Source organism: Mya arenaria, chromosome 6, assembly GCF_026914265.1.
Source record: "Mya arenaria isolate MELC-2E11 chromosome 6, ASM2691426v1".
In the NCBI taxonomy this organism is placed as follows: domain Eukaryota; kingdom Metazoa; phylum Mollusca; class Bivalvia; order Myida; family Myidae; genus Mya; species Mya arenaria.
In genome coordinates, this window is record NC_069127.1 from 9,216,961 (window position 1) to 9,232,686 (window position 15,726).

A 15,726-nucleotide genomic window follows, 5' to 3' on the forward strand; every position below is an offset into this window, starting at 1 on the left:
CGTTATATTCTCAAGTTGTGCACCTCTGCCATCAGTTAGCTGTGTGAAAGAGGTTCCTTTTAGAAACGGTGTCATGAGCTAGATAATGCACTTGAATAGCCTTTATATAATTCACAATCATGTCACCTTATCTCTATAAATTGCTGCCTGGTCGTCTGACCCTTTGTCAGTCAACATGAAGACACTACTTCCGCTGTTAGCCGCATTGTCTCTGACGGCAGCGCTCCCCAAACCGAGAATCAAACACCTTCCGGTTGAGGGAGAGCTCGAAATATCCGTTGAAGGTCAGTTGCTTTTTAGGGAAACCAAATAATAAGTAATTTAAACATTGTATGAAGACAGCACATGCGTTATATAATGATTACGTTTTAATTGTCTTCTAAATGTGTTGTACACCAATGAACACTAACATATAATTAATTAGATGATTAGGTGTTTTCTTTATTTTGTATCGACTATACATGGTGTCGTGTGTTTGTGTGTGTGTGTGTGTGGGGGGGGGGTAATTATCTGGTTAACCACAACATATGTGACAACAATATATATGCCACGTCTTACCGGCGACATACGTGAATACGCTCATCTTTTACAAAACCCACAACTGCTGTCATTTTAATAACAGTTATCTCCCTTGATCAATTGAAAACAAGGCTGCTATCCGCTTGTTGTATTCACTACGAATGTTGCCTCTATTTCAGATGTACCCGGAGTTCGATGGACCGCAGTGCAGTATCATCTTGCTGGGAAATCCTCCGTCGGCACATTGTATCCTTCAGGTAATACGGTTTCCACGGTTAATCAAGGGATTTGACAAGAGGTCTGGAAATAGAACCCTTTCCTAATTTTTTTTCATATTTCCTAAATAAGTCGACCCTCGCGTATCGTTTTTGTATGATAAGCAATATGTGTCGTAAGAGACCATAACAAAATATATGTTTATGATTTATCCATGATCATGTCAGTGGATGGCGTTTGGAGGCACCGGGCGGATGTGGCAGGCTCCAGGTCTGGAAAGCTCAAGTACACACTGATAGGACAGACAAACGGGGAACCAGTTGTCACTTCCGGTACAGTCGACACAGGTAGGGACTTAAAACTTTTCAACTCTTGTAAATTCATTATTTATTTCGACATCATTTACTACCAATTATGCCCGTTGAGCCGATGCTATATGAAAATGTGGTTTTGCGAATAAAATAAAAATAGGCAATTTCGATAAACGCGTATGTTGGATCCATGGTGCTGTGATCATGTATTAAGTGGTTATTGCCAGTTAAATACGCAACTTAATGGATTCTGTTCAATTAGTATCAGATTAACCTTTTTGTTGAACTTATCTATGCAAAGGGCTTTCTAGTTTCTTAGTCACATAAAATATAAAAAAAACATGTAAAACATTTCGCGTTCACATATTTATGCTTGTTTAAAAGGGATACGTGTGTAACGGTCCGCTGTAGGCGGCGGATGTGCGTTCATAATAATGTAACGGTCCGCTGGAGGCGGCGGATGTGCGTTCATAGTGTAACATTCCGTTATAGACGGACGTACGCTCATAGTACGTATGTTTGCTTGATTAGTAAAGTAACGGTCCGGTGAAGGCGGCGGATGTACGTTCATAGTATAACATTCCGCTATAGACGGAAGTACGTTCATATTACGTATGTTAACTTGGTTGGTAATATGCAAATTAGCAAAGCCCGGTAACATTCCGTTATAGATGGACGTACGTTCATAGTACGTATGTTTACTTGGTTAGTAATGTAACGTTCCGCTGTAGGCGGCGGATGTGCGTTCATAGTATAACATTCCGTTATAGATGGAAGTACGCTCACAGTACGTACTCGTATGTTAACTTGGTTGGTAATATGCAAATGAGCAAAGCCCGGGCTCTGTGTGGATTGAGAATTTACTGTATAAAGACCAGCGGACCCCTTCAGGGTCGAGCAAGCTTTTCTCCGAAGGGATCTGTTGGTGTTTGTTTGACGTCGCACGTTACACGTGTAAGTCAGTTTTTCTTTGTTCACCTTAAAGTCTTAAGGTGGTTGAGCATATCCTCTATATTCCATTGTGCAGACAGTGATGATCGCGGCGCGGTAGTTGTGTCCCCCCAGGAGCGGCCGAGACGTGGACGGACGCTAGTATTTCGGGACGACTTTAACAGCCTGGACACGGGCGCCTGGGAGTACGAGGTTTCCATGTACGGTGGATATGTAAGTCGTTTACTTTTCCAATAGCATATAAGGCAATACATAATGTGTGGTTGTAACTCTCCAGACCAAAAATGTCCCCGAATAATCGATTTGGCAAAACTATGTTTGTAGTATGGCCGCATGTTTATTACTGTCACGTTTTTAAATGAAGAAAATAAAGCCCGACATTCCGAACGACGGAAATGTATAGTAATCAGTGGTACCACGTCCAATGGTGTTGTCAACTGCGATCCACTCTGGATGTCGCACAACAGCGTGAAACTTATGGATTCTACTCACCGCAGTGTACACACACCAAGTCCACCCAATGGTATGACATATTCGGCAAGTCACCCAAGGGTATGACATCTGTGTCAAGTCACGGCAACATTTACAATCCACCTGTAGGGCAGTGTACACACACCATGTCTACCCAAGGGTATGATATCTGCGGCAAGTCACGACAGCATTTACAATCCACCTATAGGGCAGTGTACACACGCCATGTCCGCTCAAGGTTATGACATCTGCGGCCAGTCACGACAACATTTACAATCCACCTGTAGGGCAGTGTACACACACCATGTCTACCCAAGGGTATGACATCTGCGGCCAGTCACGACAACATTTACAATCCACCTGTAGGGCAGTGTACACACGCCATGTCCGCCCAAGGGTATGACATCTGCGGCCAGTCACGACAACATTTACAATCCACCTGTAGGGCAGTGTACACACGCCATGTCTACCCAAGGGTATGACATCTGCGGCCATTCACGACAACATTTACAATCCACCTGTAGGGCAGTGTACACACGCCATGTCCGCCCAAGGGTATGACATCTGCGGCAAGTCACGGCAACATTTACTGTCCACCTGTAAGCAGTGTACGTCGAAACAACTCTTTTCAATGCAGTTCGTTCTTTTGAAAGATAGCTTTACTTGTCCTTTTAATGCACAAGATGGGAAATAATCACAAAATAAGAAGGTGCACGTAGATCTTTCTCTTTGGCTCGAAGTCCCAAACACTTTTGTGTCAAATATTTCGACCAAATGATATTCTACAGGTTTTTATCCAATTATGTCCTGTGGGTACCTAAATCAGCCGTTAAAGGAAACTTCAAAGTATCTTATATGTATTTTCCAGAACTGGGAGATTCAGGTGTACACGAACGACCCTCTGAACGCATTTACACGGAACGGACACCTCTTCCTTAAACCTGTGAGTTTATAGAGCAGAACAACACCGACAAGGACAGTTAACTACGTAGGCAATTGGAATGCTTTGGTCATTTTCCATCGAAAACAACCTCGTATGTATGTGGACGATTTACAGTAATGTGGATGATTTACAAAGTCAGAATTGTTTACAGTTAAATACGCTGCATGTAGATCGCGTAGAAATTTCAATTTTACAGTAAGCATATCCGATGGGTTTTTCTTTGGCTAAAACTCTAAAATTTATATGTGTGTGAAGTTGGCTCAGCCATCGGCAATCGACAATCAACATTCGATATTAAATAGCAAATCTTCAATGTCGGGCTGCGATGTCGAGATGGACGGAATTCTAGCTCGACATTCGATATTATAAATCAATTCTTCAATGTCGGGCTGCGATGTCGAGCTGGACGGAATTCTAGCTCGACATTCGATATTATAAATCAATTCTTCAATGTCGGGCTGCGATGTCGAGCTGGACGGTACTCTAGCTCGACATTCGATATTATAAATCAATTCTTCAATGTCGAGCTGCGATGTCGAGCTGGACGGAATTCTAGCTCGACATTCGATGTTATATAGCAAATCTTCAATGTCGAGCTGCGATGTCGAGCTGGACGGGGTTCTAGCTCGACATTCGATGTTATATAGCAAATCTTCAATGTCGCGCTGCAATGTCGAGCTGGACGGTATTCTAGCTCGACATTCGATATTATACAGCAAATATTCAATGTCGAGCTGCAATGTCGAGCTGGACGGAATTCTAGCTCGACATCCGATGTATATAGCAAATCTTCAATGTCGAGCTGCAATGTCGAGCTGGACAACACCGTTGTTTTAAAAGGAGGAGCGGGTTCCGATGGACTTCCGAGGTTGTTTTCGATGTAAAATGGCCGAGGTTATGGATTGGCAATGAAGGATGATGTGGACCGGCTCATTCGGCCAAACAACAACATATACAGCGATGATGATGATGCTGATGATTATGATGTTGATGATGATGAGGATGATGATGTATCACACGCGGCCAAGGCGGATGTCAATTTGATTCCCGGTGTTGCACTGTCATTAGAACACAATGTCCTTGTCTTATCTCAATTTATCTGATTAAATGTATATCCTTAATCTCATCTGAAACTCAGATACATTTAACTATATAGCTGTTTACTACTAAGCGTAAGTACAATGATTGGCTTAAGGAAAGGTCACACCAAGACGGCACCCTTCTGCTGATCCTACAAGTAGAGCGAATATAAGGATTTTAAACAGATTTAGGTCCTAAGTCTACTCGACCAATCTTGCGGTTTTAAAAATAATTCAACCCCCAAAATACAGGGTGAGGAATCACGTGACTTCAAAGGGGTTCTCACATTGGTCACCACGGGTCACAACCGATGTAAACAAACAAGTGACTCATGTGTTTTCTGTTTTAAATGTCTAGTAGTCTTAACCACACACACACACAAACACACTAAGTATGACATGGTTAGTATAAAGTCATCTATCTTCAGACCCTGACCGCTGACAAGTTCAATGAGAGCTTTCTAACTACCGGAGTTATGGATGTAAGATGTAAGTGATCAAGAAAATCGAACGCTGCGAATTGGGTGTACTAGACTAAGTGATGTACGATGTCGTGTATGAATGTCTATTGGCGACATTGACCATTTAAGTTAGAAATATTATAATAAGTTTCTGTTTATATAGAGCACAATTTTAAATGGTATATTGAGTTCCTTTGCAGCTTCCTAAAAACAAAATATCTATGTCCTTAATAAAAACTATCACATATCTTAATTATACCACATAGCTGATGTACACTTTTGCATTGCCGCTGTCTTCAGGATCGAGTTTAAATAAAAAAAAAACTATACAACTGACAGAGGCCTATAACCATTCGGCCCATGTGTTCTCACTCACTTCCTGTTTCTGGTCCAAAGCGATCTGGGGCAAATGCACCAACGAGGACCGGTACGGCTGTCACCGGGAGGGCAGGTACGGCCTCCTGCCGCCAGTCATGTCCGCCAAGCTCAAGAGCCGCAAAACCGTCCGCTTTGGTTACGTGTGTGCGAGGGCGCGTATCCCCCAGGGCGACTGGATATGGCCAGGTACACCATGTCGTTTGCTACCCAAACCCCACACAGGGGTAACTTCTCCTTGCTGTTTCATGTACATCATGGATATAACTCTCATGCCGTCAAATCTTTATTTGAAATTGTTTGTTTTTACTTATATCTATAATTAGTTTTTTTCATAAAAAAATAGTCAATAGTTGCATGCATACATGTAAATACTTAATCAAAATTTGTGTACGGTATTTGAAATTTATGGAAGTCAATGCAGAAAAGTAGTTTGTATATCTCGGAGAATGGTTCATAGCGAGTATTCGTAATATTTCGCACATTCTTTCTACGTACTGCTCATATTTTCAGCGATCTGGATGTTACCACAGAGCAGTCACTACGGCCAGTGGCCGCGGTCCGGGGAAATCGATCTCATGGAGAGTCGTGGTAATGAACAAGGGCGAACAGCCCCTTTCTTACGTTAAGACGTGGCCCCCGAATTTATCAAGAACCCACACACACCGCCCTAAGCCCATCCACTCACGGCGTCCCTGACCGTACTGAGGAGGAATTGAGTATGTATTTAGCGTTCAACTTTATTTAGACAACTTGGACACTTTGCAACACTCAGTTGAAGTTTTCGGAATTGCATGAACGACTGTTTGATTTGTTTAATTAAAAATAGCGCTCTCAATTTGCTTAATGAAAGTTAAACGATTCCAAACCCTTTTCGCTTGTTGCTGTTTAATTTGTTGGTATTTGTGTATCACATCGTGTCAGTCTTTTTGATACATTAAACATATGATATCCATATATAAATATATATTAAACTTACCTTGCTGTTTGGAGCTTATTCTGAACCCAATAAAACAACAGTTCGAAAATACGCATGTGAACCTCGTGCATGTAACGATTGGATCATATATTACATGAGCAGTTTCCATTGTCTAGGAAACAGTGTCGCCCGTGCTCCCGACGGTAACGACCATGGTCGGAATGAGGTCGGCTCCACGATGCACTGGGGCCCTGACGCAGGACAAAACAAGTTCTACTTAACCCACGGGGAGAGGTAAAGTGTTGGACGGAACCGGGGGGGGGGCATCTACCTGAATTGCATACACAAAGATTTAAATGAACAAATATTTTGCTGAAAGGAAAAAGGGACGTTCAAATTGTCTTTAGATGCAATGGTTTATCACAAGTGCGTTCAAGACCGCATGGACGCAAATAAAATGGAATACGTCCGTCATCAGCTTTCAGTGATTTCGACATCAACATGTCAGCAATATTCTACACTTGTATGAAATGTTTTGGTGACACGTTTAGTTGATGTAAGCACTGACATCCCGGACATTAGCCGTTGAAGGCAATAGGCTGGACATCAACCATAAACAAGGCAATAGCGTTTCCCGTGTATGCTCTTTGGGCAAAGTCGTTTGTTTGTGCCGTCCGAAGATTGACTTCTTTCCCTTGCCAATCTTCCTCTATATAACTGATATACAATGGATGGAAGCGCTCGTACGCACCCGAGTGTACACATAATATCGGATGCGCACTCGCCGTGTTCATACTTAAACAGTGAAGTGAGTGAAAACTATTTCTTTTGTATTTCTTAGGGACGACGGGTCTTTCTCTACGCAGATGCACGACTACTGTGTGGACTGGACCCAGGACCACATCTCGTGAGTGGAATCTTTTATACAAAAAAGAAGAAGTCATCTCAAAATACTAAACGTTCGTTCTATGATCGCGGTTTTGGAATTGGACCGTATGACGATGGTGCAGTGTCGTGTGGTTATATGTAAATGAAAGACAGTGGCGTGGCGCACGTTTTCCCACCTCCTATAATAATAATAATAATAATAATAATAACAACTTTATTTAACGAAGGTTACATACTAAGTGTACAATCATTACAGACATACTACTTATTTCCAGCATGGCCTTCACACAAAAAGTATTACAAAAACACATGTACTATACATATTAAGCAAATACAAAACATACATTCACACTATCACTATCATACATTTCTTCGACAAACACAACTCAGTTTAATATCATGATTATAAATTGCAATAATTTCATACTGTAAATAATGTAGATATATTCAGTAAAACCACATTCAATCAATATATTTACATATTTGGTAGTATCCATTACAAGTTGTTGCAAGAATGTCATATACGTACATTAACACAATTCATGTAAACAATGAACTATTTATTATAATGTGATTTAAATAAAGTGTCAAGATTTTTTGTTCATGTGATAAAATTATTTTGCCAATAAGTAGCCTTTTAATGCATGTTTAAAGGCTGGTAGCTGTTAAAAGATCTAATAGTATGTTCATCACACAAGTTTGTTATTTAAAACAATACATTGCAGCCATTAAAAAGGTCAAAACAAAATAGTATTGCACCACTTTACAAGTTCACTGGTGTAAGATTTTTGTTAACTTATCGTTAAGTGTTAATGCCACTTTATGTGTACATTGATTACGGACGTTGAAATCTGCTGTTGCAGTATCACGGTGGACGGTCATGAGGTGATGCGAACGGGCGGTAATTTCTGGCAGAAGGGAGGCTTCGGGGGCTCCAACCCCTGGGCCGGCGGCTCCCACATGGCCCCCTTCGATCAGCCAGTTAGTTATTATACATGTCATCGCTTTTCCACATTAGATTGCCCATTTAATGTTTTTACACTTTTGTTTTCGCATTTGTTTTAATTTGCTAATTTGGCTGTTTCCTGGTTTTGTTTCTCTTTATTATGACCATCAGACATACTTATTCTTAATGCCTCCTGTCCGAATTGTTACATTAAGGCATGTCATATTCTCTGTTTTCAGTTTTACTTGATCCTGAATGTGGCGGTCGGCGGCACGAGCGGATTTTTCCCGGACGACTGGACGTACAACTCCCGGAAACCATGGAGGGACGGCTCCACAAAGGAGTTAGAGGAATTCTGGGCTGCACGGCATGAGTGGCAGCCTTCGTGGCAGGGTGACATGGTTGCCATGGAAGTGGACTGGGTCGAAATGTACCAATATTGATCGCTTTCGGCCGCTATTGACCAGTGCTGACCGCTACTCCGTGGCCGAGCACTCTCGGATTCTTCATTGTCATTGTACTTTTCTGTCACAAACTCAATGCCACTAGTTTGTTATTTGTTTTATTATCGATGGAATGACTACGGATGTTATACATTTTGCTGAAAACCTCTTCAAATAATAGTTCTTATAATTTCACATAATTTCATCAGGCATACACTTATATCGCAAAAATACATCAATTGTCTACTTAGTCTAGGTCATGAATTGATTTGCAAAATTTATGATAACCAACTCCTCGAAATAAAAGTGGTGCTAAAATTCAAGCTATTGACACGAATTTGAGACTTTTAAGTTCAGGCAGTATGTGGGACAAGGTAATCGACCACTTCGCCCGATGATAGCGCGCACGTCCCTCTTGTTACAGGGCTTTCCCATAATCCAAGGTACAAGTCAAGCTGGGGCCTACAGGTTTTGTCCATCTCCTTTATTTAGAAATTATGTTCAGAATTTCAATGTTTTTTTTTAAATTAACCTCATGCGAGGTTAGATCATTGAAATTCCTCAAAGTCTTAAACACTCGTCCAGTTTCAGTCAGTAAAATATCGGAATGCTGTAAATCTGTGGTTGTTTTTTTTGAACAATTTGTTAATAGTGGCTATTTTGTCAATGACCTATGATACTACTTGATAAATAATTGTAATTTTATTAGCTTGCTAGCTCCTCATTCCATTCTCAAGTAGAGTATTATGACGTTTATTGTTATGACAATTATCGTTAAATCTAATTCGTTATATATAATAGAACGCGAGGAATATATGTATGATTGTACGTAACGCGAGTATCTACATAGTTCGCTTAGAGTATATATAGTTATACGTAACGCGAGGATGCACATAGTTCGCTTAGAGTATACACAGTTATACGTACCACGTACCACGAGAATCTACATAGTTCGCTTAGAGCATATACAGTTATACGTAACACGAGGTTGTACATAGTTCGCTTAGAGTATATACAAGTATAAGTACATAGTTCGCTTAGAGTATATACAAGTATAAGTACATAGTTCGCTTAGAGTATATACAGTTATACGTACCACGTACCACGAGAATCTACATAGTTCGCTTAGAGCATATACAGTTATACGTAACACGAGGATGTACATAGTTCGCTTAGAGAATATACAAGTATAAGTACATAGTTCGCTTAGAGTATATACAATTATACGTAACACATGGATGTACATAGTACGCTTAGAGTATATACAATTATACGTAACACGAGGATGTACATAGTACGCTTAGAGTATATACAATTATACGTAACACGCGGATGTACATAGTTCGCTTAGAGTATATTCAGTTATACGTAACATGAGGATCTACATATTTCGCTTAGAGTATATACAGTTATACGTAACGCGAGGATCTACATAGTTCGCTTAGAGTATATACAGTTATACGTAACGCGAGGATGTACATAGTACGCTTAGAGTATATACAATTATACGTAAAACGAGGATGTACATAGTTCGCTTAGAGTATATACAATTATACGTAAAACGAGGATGTACATAGTTCGCGTAGAGTATATACAATTATACGTAAAACGAGGATGTACATAGTTCGCTTAGAGTATATACAATTATACGTAAAACGAGGATGTACATAGTTCGCTTAGAGTATATACAATTATACGTAAAACGAGGATGTACATAGTACGCTTAGAGTATATACAATTATACGTAAAACGAGGATGTACATAGTACGCTTAGAGTATATACAATTATACGTAAAACGAGGATGTACATAGTTCGCGTAGAGTATATACAATTATACGTAAAACGAGGATGTACATAGTTCGCGTAGAGTATATACAATTATACGTAAAACGAGGATGTACATAGTTCGCTTAGAGTATATACAATTATACGTAAAACGAGGATGTACATAGTACTCTTAGAGTATATACAATTATACGTAAAACGAGGATGTACATAGTTCGCTTAGAGTATATACAATTATACGTAAAACGAGGATGTACATAGTTCGCTTAGAGTATATACAATTATACGTAAAACGAGGATCTACATAGTTCGCTTAGAGTATATACAATTATACGTAAAACGAGGATGTACATAGTTCGCGTAGATAGTTCGCTTAGAGTATATACAATTATACGTAAAACGAGGATCTACATAGTTCGCTTAGAGTATATACAATTATACGTAAAACGAGGATGTACATAGTTCGCGTAGAGTATATACAATTATACGTAAAACGAGGATGTACATAGTTCGCGTAGAGTATATACAATTATACGTAAAACGAGGATGTACATAGTTCGCTTAGAGTATATTTTTACGTAAAACGAGGATGTACATATTTCGCGTAGAGTATATACAATTATACGTAAAACGAGGATGTACATAGTACGCTTAGAGTATATACAATTATACGTAAAACGAGGATGTACATAGTTCGCTTAGAGTATATACAATTATACGTAAAACGAGGATGTACATAGTACGCTTAGAGTATATACAAGTATACGTACATAATACGCTTAGAGTATATTTTTACGTAAAACGAGGATGTACATAGTACGCTTAGAGTATATTTAAAAAATATTACACACCACTGAGGTCCATAACGCCTCGGTCCATACACACCTTAATTCGGGGCAAACTGGCCCGAATAGTTATAAAGAAGAGTATATACAATTATAAGTGCATAGTACACGTAGAGTATATACAATTATAAGTGCATAGTACGCGTAGAGTATATACAATTATAAGTACACAGTACGCGTAGAGTATATATATATATACAATTATAAGTACAAAGTACGCGTAGAGTATATACAATTATAAGTACATAGTACGCGTAGAGTATATACAATTATAAGTACACAGTACGCGTAGCGTATATACAATTATAAGTACACAGTACGCGTAGAGTATATACAATTATAAGTACACAGTACGCGTAGAGTATATACAATTATAAGTACATAGTACGCGTAGAATATATACAATTATAAGTACACAGTACGCGTAGAGTATATACAATTATAAGTACATAGTACGCGTAGAATATATATATATACAATTATAACTACATAGTACGCTTAGAGTATATACAATTTTAAGTACATAGTACGCGTAGAGTATATATATACAATTATAAGTACACAGTACGCTTAGAGTATATACAATTATAAGTACATAGTACGCATAGAGTATATATATACAATTAAAAGTACGTAGTACGCGTAGAGTATATACAATTATAAGTACATAGTACGCGTAGAGTATATATATATATACAATTATAAGTACATAGTACGCTTAGAGTATATACAATTATCAGTACATAGTACGCGTAGAGTATATACAATTATAAGTACATAGTACGCGTAGAGTATATAATATATATACAATTATAAGTACATAGTACGCTTAGAGTATCTACAATTATAAGTACATAGTACGCGTAGAGTATATACAATTATAAGTACATAGTACGCGTGGAGTATGTGCAATTATAAGTACATAGTGCGCTTAGAGTATATACAATTATAAGTACATAGTGCGCTTAGAGTACATACAATTATAAGTACATAGTGCGCTTAGAGTATATACACTCATAAGTACATAGTGTGCTTAGAGTATAATATACAATTATAAGTACATGTACGCGTAGAGTATATACAAATGTGCATATATAATGACTTTTATTTTCCATGTGACTATTTTTTCTGATCAAAAGAAGAGTAAAAGTTAAATAACATCATGATGGCAGTGTGACGGTGACACGATTATGCCAAAGTTCAAATTTCATGATGACACAACGACCCATTTACTGATTCAACCAAATTTGAAGTACTTGTAATTGATACGAATTATGGCGGTTAGGTTCTTAATTTCGTAAATACGCGTTCTCCTGAGTGTCTAAGTACTTTACCTTGTTTATTAATGTCATATACTGTCAGATTATATGATGGTATCTCTCCTTATACGTAAATGCTGTTTTGATATCAATGTCAAACCTGCTCCGACGTCATAGACATTTGTTTAAGAGACCTTCGCTCCCTGAATATTGCTGGTACGTATAGATTCCCAACCAAAAAGTGTAGGTTTACTTAATTTTAGGGAAAGTAAACTTGGCTGTCAATTTTCATGTACCAAGGGCACTTTATTTCCTACAGTACCAGTACCTTAAAGCAGAAGCCATTGAACATAACGTCAAACTGAAAATCAAACAGTTCTTGATTAACGGGGGCTTGACAATTGTTGAAATGAAATTGCTGAACAAATATTGTTATGAGTCGGTTTGTTTTATCTTAAGTCGAGCTTGAATCCGCTTTAACGCACCCACACATGAGTGTCCCAAGTATTTAAACCCAGCTTACCACTGGAATACCAGACCGTAAAACTAGTTTGGATTATAGTTTGAAAGAATGAGAAAACTATTCTAAGGTACAGTTTTTTGGAAAATCATATTAAAGGGTTAAAGGGAATATCATAATTATTTGTAAGAGTTATCGTATGCTACAACGTGGTGTCATTTCCTAATAATATGGGTTTTCTACTCTTATTTCTGTGTTTCTGTTGAAGAGACGGGGGTGGAAGTGGTTGGCGGGGTAGAAACAGGAAATCCATCGGTCATAGACCAGGCCACGCTCCAAGACATTTGTTATAAATTCTAGAACTGACCTCCTTCCTCGCGTTACAACCATGTTCACCAAACTTTTTGTGTTTGTCCCGAAACAGGGATATGCAAAAGTACTTATTCATATTGTGCATTTTGAAGAAAACATCTTACTTTCAGGACAAGTTAGAAGGCATGTATTGCGGTTTGTGTGTGCATGGCGTGTCCCGAAACAAGACTGTGCAAATTGTTCTATGTTTTTACTTATGGAAGAAAACATTTACTTTCATGACGATTCCTTCTTCTTTTTAAAGTGCTAAGAGCAGCTAGGATAGAATGACGGGCTCATGATCGCGTGCATGATTTTTATCAAAATGCGTCACAGACGTGGTGTTTATGTCTTACATGAAAATAAAAGTTCTTTCAAGTCCATCGACCCTGTAACATTGTAGCAATGTCCTTATTCAAACAGTTAATTAGTGAAGTATTTCTGGACCCCATTCAGCGGGTAAAAAAACTCCTCCATGCTGAGTACAGGGCCGCCTTCGTTAAAAGAAACCTTTCATAGATTCCGATTAATAACAAATATTTGAATGAAGTGTTTGGTAGGCCTATTTGTTTGAATTATTAAACAAAACGTGCTCTTTGTACGCATATTCAGCTATGTTGAAATTAAGTTTCCGAAATTTAATACTTTACTTTCTCTTAAGGCCAAGGTTGTTATGTGTTGATACGGGTGGACACATTTCAAGACACGGGCATTCTATAAAAGAGAAAACAGGCAGACTCTTGTCCTATAGTATCGCTTACAATAAACACGCCAACAGTTCTGGAAAATTAAAATCGTCTTACGCGGTGAGTTAAAATATAATATTTCCTTTTATCTAAATGAATATATTTCTCTCTATTTAAATGCAAGAAAGAATGAAAGCTCATTTGATAAAGTTGTTGGATGGAATTGAATGGAGGTGCACGATTAGGCAGTGGAACTGTCGGCTATTACGCAACATCTGTCACAATTCCGACTGTTCGAAGCAACCAATTGCATTATAACATTATTTCTTTTAAAAATCGCAAACAACAGCAGATTATTGCCAAAAAACGTCGATAAATCGTATATGTTACTTAAAAAATGATTCCTAGCAAACGGTTCCGTATTGATGTGTGTTGTCATTCGACTGGAAACTGTTGGGAATCAGGGAAACTGTATATTAGTGGGTTTTGACAAATGAGCGCACCCATTGGCTTATCAGGCGTATATAAGCACTACAGGCTCAATATGTCAAGTGTCAATCTCATTTTGTCATTAGTAATATGTAGATGTCGTCAAATAGCAATTAGGGAAGATAAGAAAATCCCACAACTTCGATTTTCTTATACTTTAAAAGCTATCTAATCCTTTGTTTTGGTTCAAATTTTTACGTTTTCTTTGATTGTTGCACCCAGATCAGCTATGAGCGGCCATTATTCTTCACAACTGTCATTTGCTTCCATAACATGTAAAACCATGAAAACAAAACATTATGACACGTGGTGATACATTTGATCTAGGCTTGACATAGTCATGATTGCAAAGACTGGTGTTTACTACGAAAGATGTGGATGGTTGTGTGAACTCACTTGTAAAGATCTATAGACATAAAAGAAAATGGTTTGATTCGCGTTTTTGCGAATTAAGTGAAAGGTACTCAAATGTGACATATTTATAACTTGGGCATTATACTTGTGTTTACCAAGACACTTGGATAAATCTTGGTACCAAATTCAATTTGGTAAAAAAACGTCGAGTACAGGCTTTTAAATCTTGGTACTTATCAAAACAGCGATTTATTGGCTTCGATTTCAAGATACGGTTGTTATATATTTGTTAAAAAGTATGCATTCGTAAGAGCGTCTTAACAGAAACAAACAAATGACAAGAGGACACAGGTCCTAAATTGAATCCCAAGTATGCTCCTACTAACGGCAAATCCTCGAACCGCTCCTCTCTCTCTCTCTCTCTCTCTCTCTCTCTCTCACTTGTATATATATATATAGTGAGAGTTCATACTTTAGAAGACAATTGTTACTTGTGGCATAGTCAAATCCATTCATGTTTGTTTAGTTATCAGAACACAGACAAGTTTTCCATCGATATCTCGAAATATTGTAAGAACAATATCTCAATATTTGATTAATGGAATTGTTCCGAATGGCTGTCAATGCTCAGGAATTTAATATAAATTTAATATAGTGGAATCTGTTTGTCAACAACTCTTGTTGTACATTTAACAGCCTTTTATCACCACAATATTTTCTCGTTGCAGGACATAGCGCCGGCCAAAGACATTTTTATGAGAAAATCGAATTTTCTTATTGTTTCCTATAAACCGTATTTAACGGGTCGTTCACTTTTAGCAAATTTTATTAATTTAAGGTGTGTTGACATAAGTTTGTGAAACATAAACTTGATTGTGACAAAAACTTTATCAAACGTTTGTTCAAAGGCGTTGACTAATACATTTTTTAAGGTTATTGACTTATTATAATTGTTTAACAATATTAACTTAAGC

The 15,726-nt window shown here is 38.2% G+C and overlaps 1 protein-coding gene across 1 annotated transcript; it reads left to right on the plus strand.

The window, feature by feature from the left end:
- Positions 1-159: 159 nt before the first annotated feature.
- On the plus strand, positions 160-8,624 carry LOC128238721 (beta-1,3-glucan-binding protein-like). The gene is made up of 12 exons (XM_052954899.1): positions 160-284; positions 699-776; positions 963-1,082; positions 2,074-2,210; positions 3,337-3,411; positions 4,919-4,979; positions 5,348-5,515; positions 5,840-5,917; positions 6,422-6,539; positions 7,087-7,152; positions 7,997-8,114; positions 8,319-8,624. Exons 1-12 carry the CDS (start codon positions 176-178, stop codon positions 8,520-8,522), a joined length of 1,332 nt encoding a protein of 443 aa, XP_052810859.1. The 5' UTR covers positions 160-175; the 3' UTR covers positions 8,523-8,624.
- The last annotated feature ends 7,102 nt before the right edge of the window (positions 8,625-15,726 follow it).

Bases quoted from the DNA above. Each gene is read 5' to 3' on its own strand.
- LOC128238721 (XM_052954899.1), top strand. From the start codon at position 176: ATGAAGACACTACTTCCGCTGTTAGCCGCATTGTCTCTGACGGCAGCG. The intron at 5,516-5,839 runs GTACACCATGTC...TCATATTTTCAG, and splicing joins GGGCGACTGGATATGGCCAG to CGATCTGGATGTTACCACAG. The intron at 6,540-7,086 runs GTAAAGTGTTGG...TGTATTTCTTAG, and splicing joins TACTTAACCCACGGGGAGAG to GGACGACGGGTCTTTCTCTA.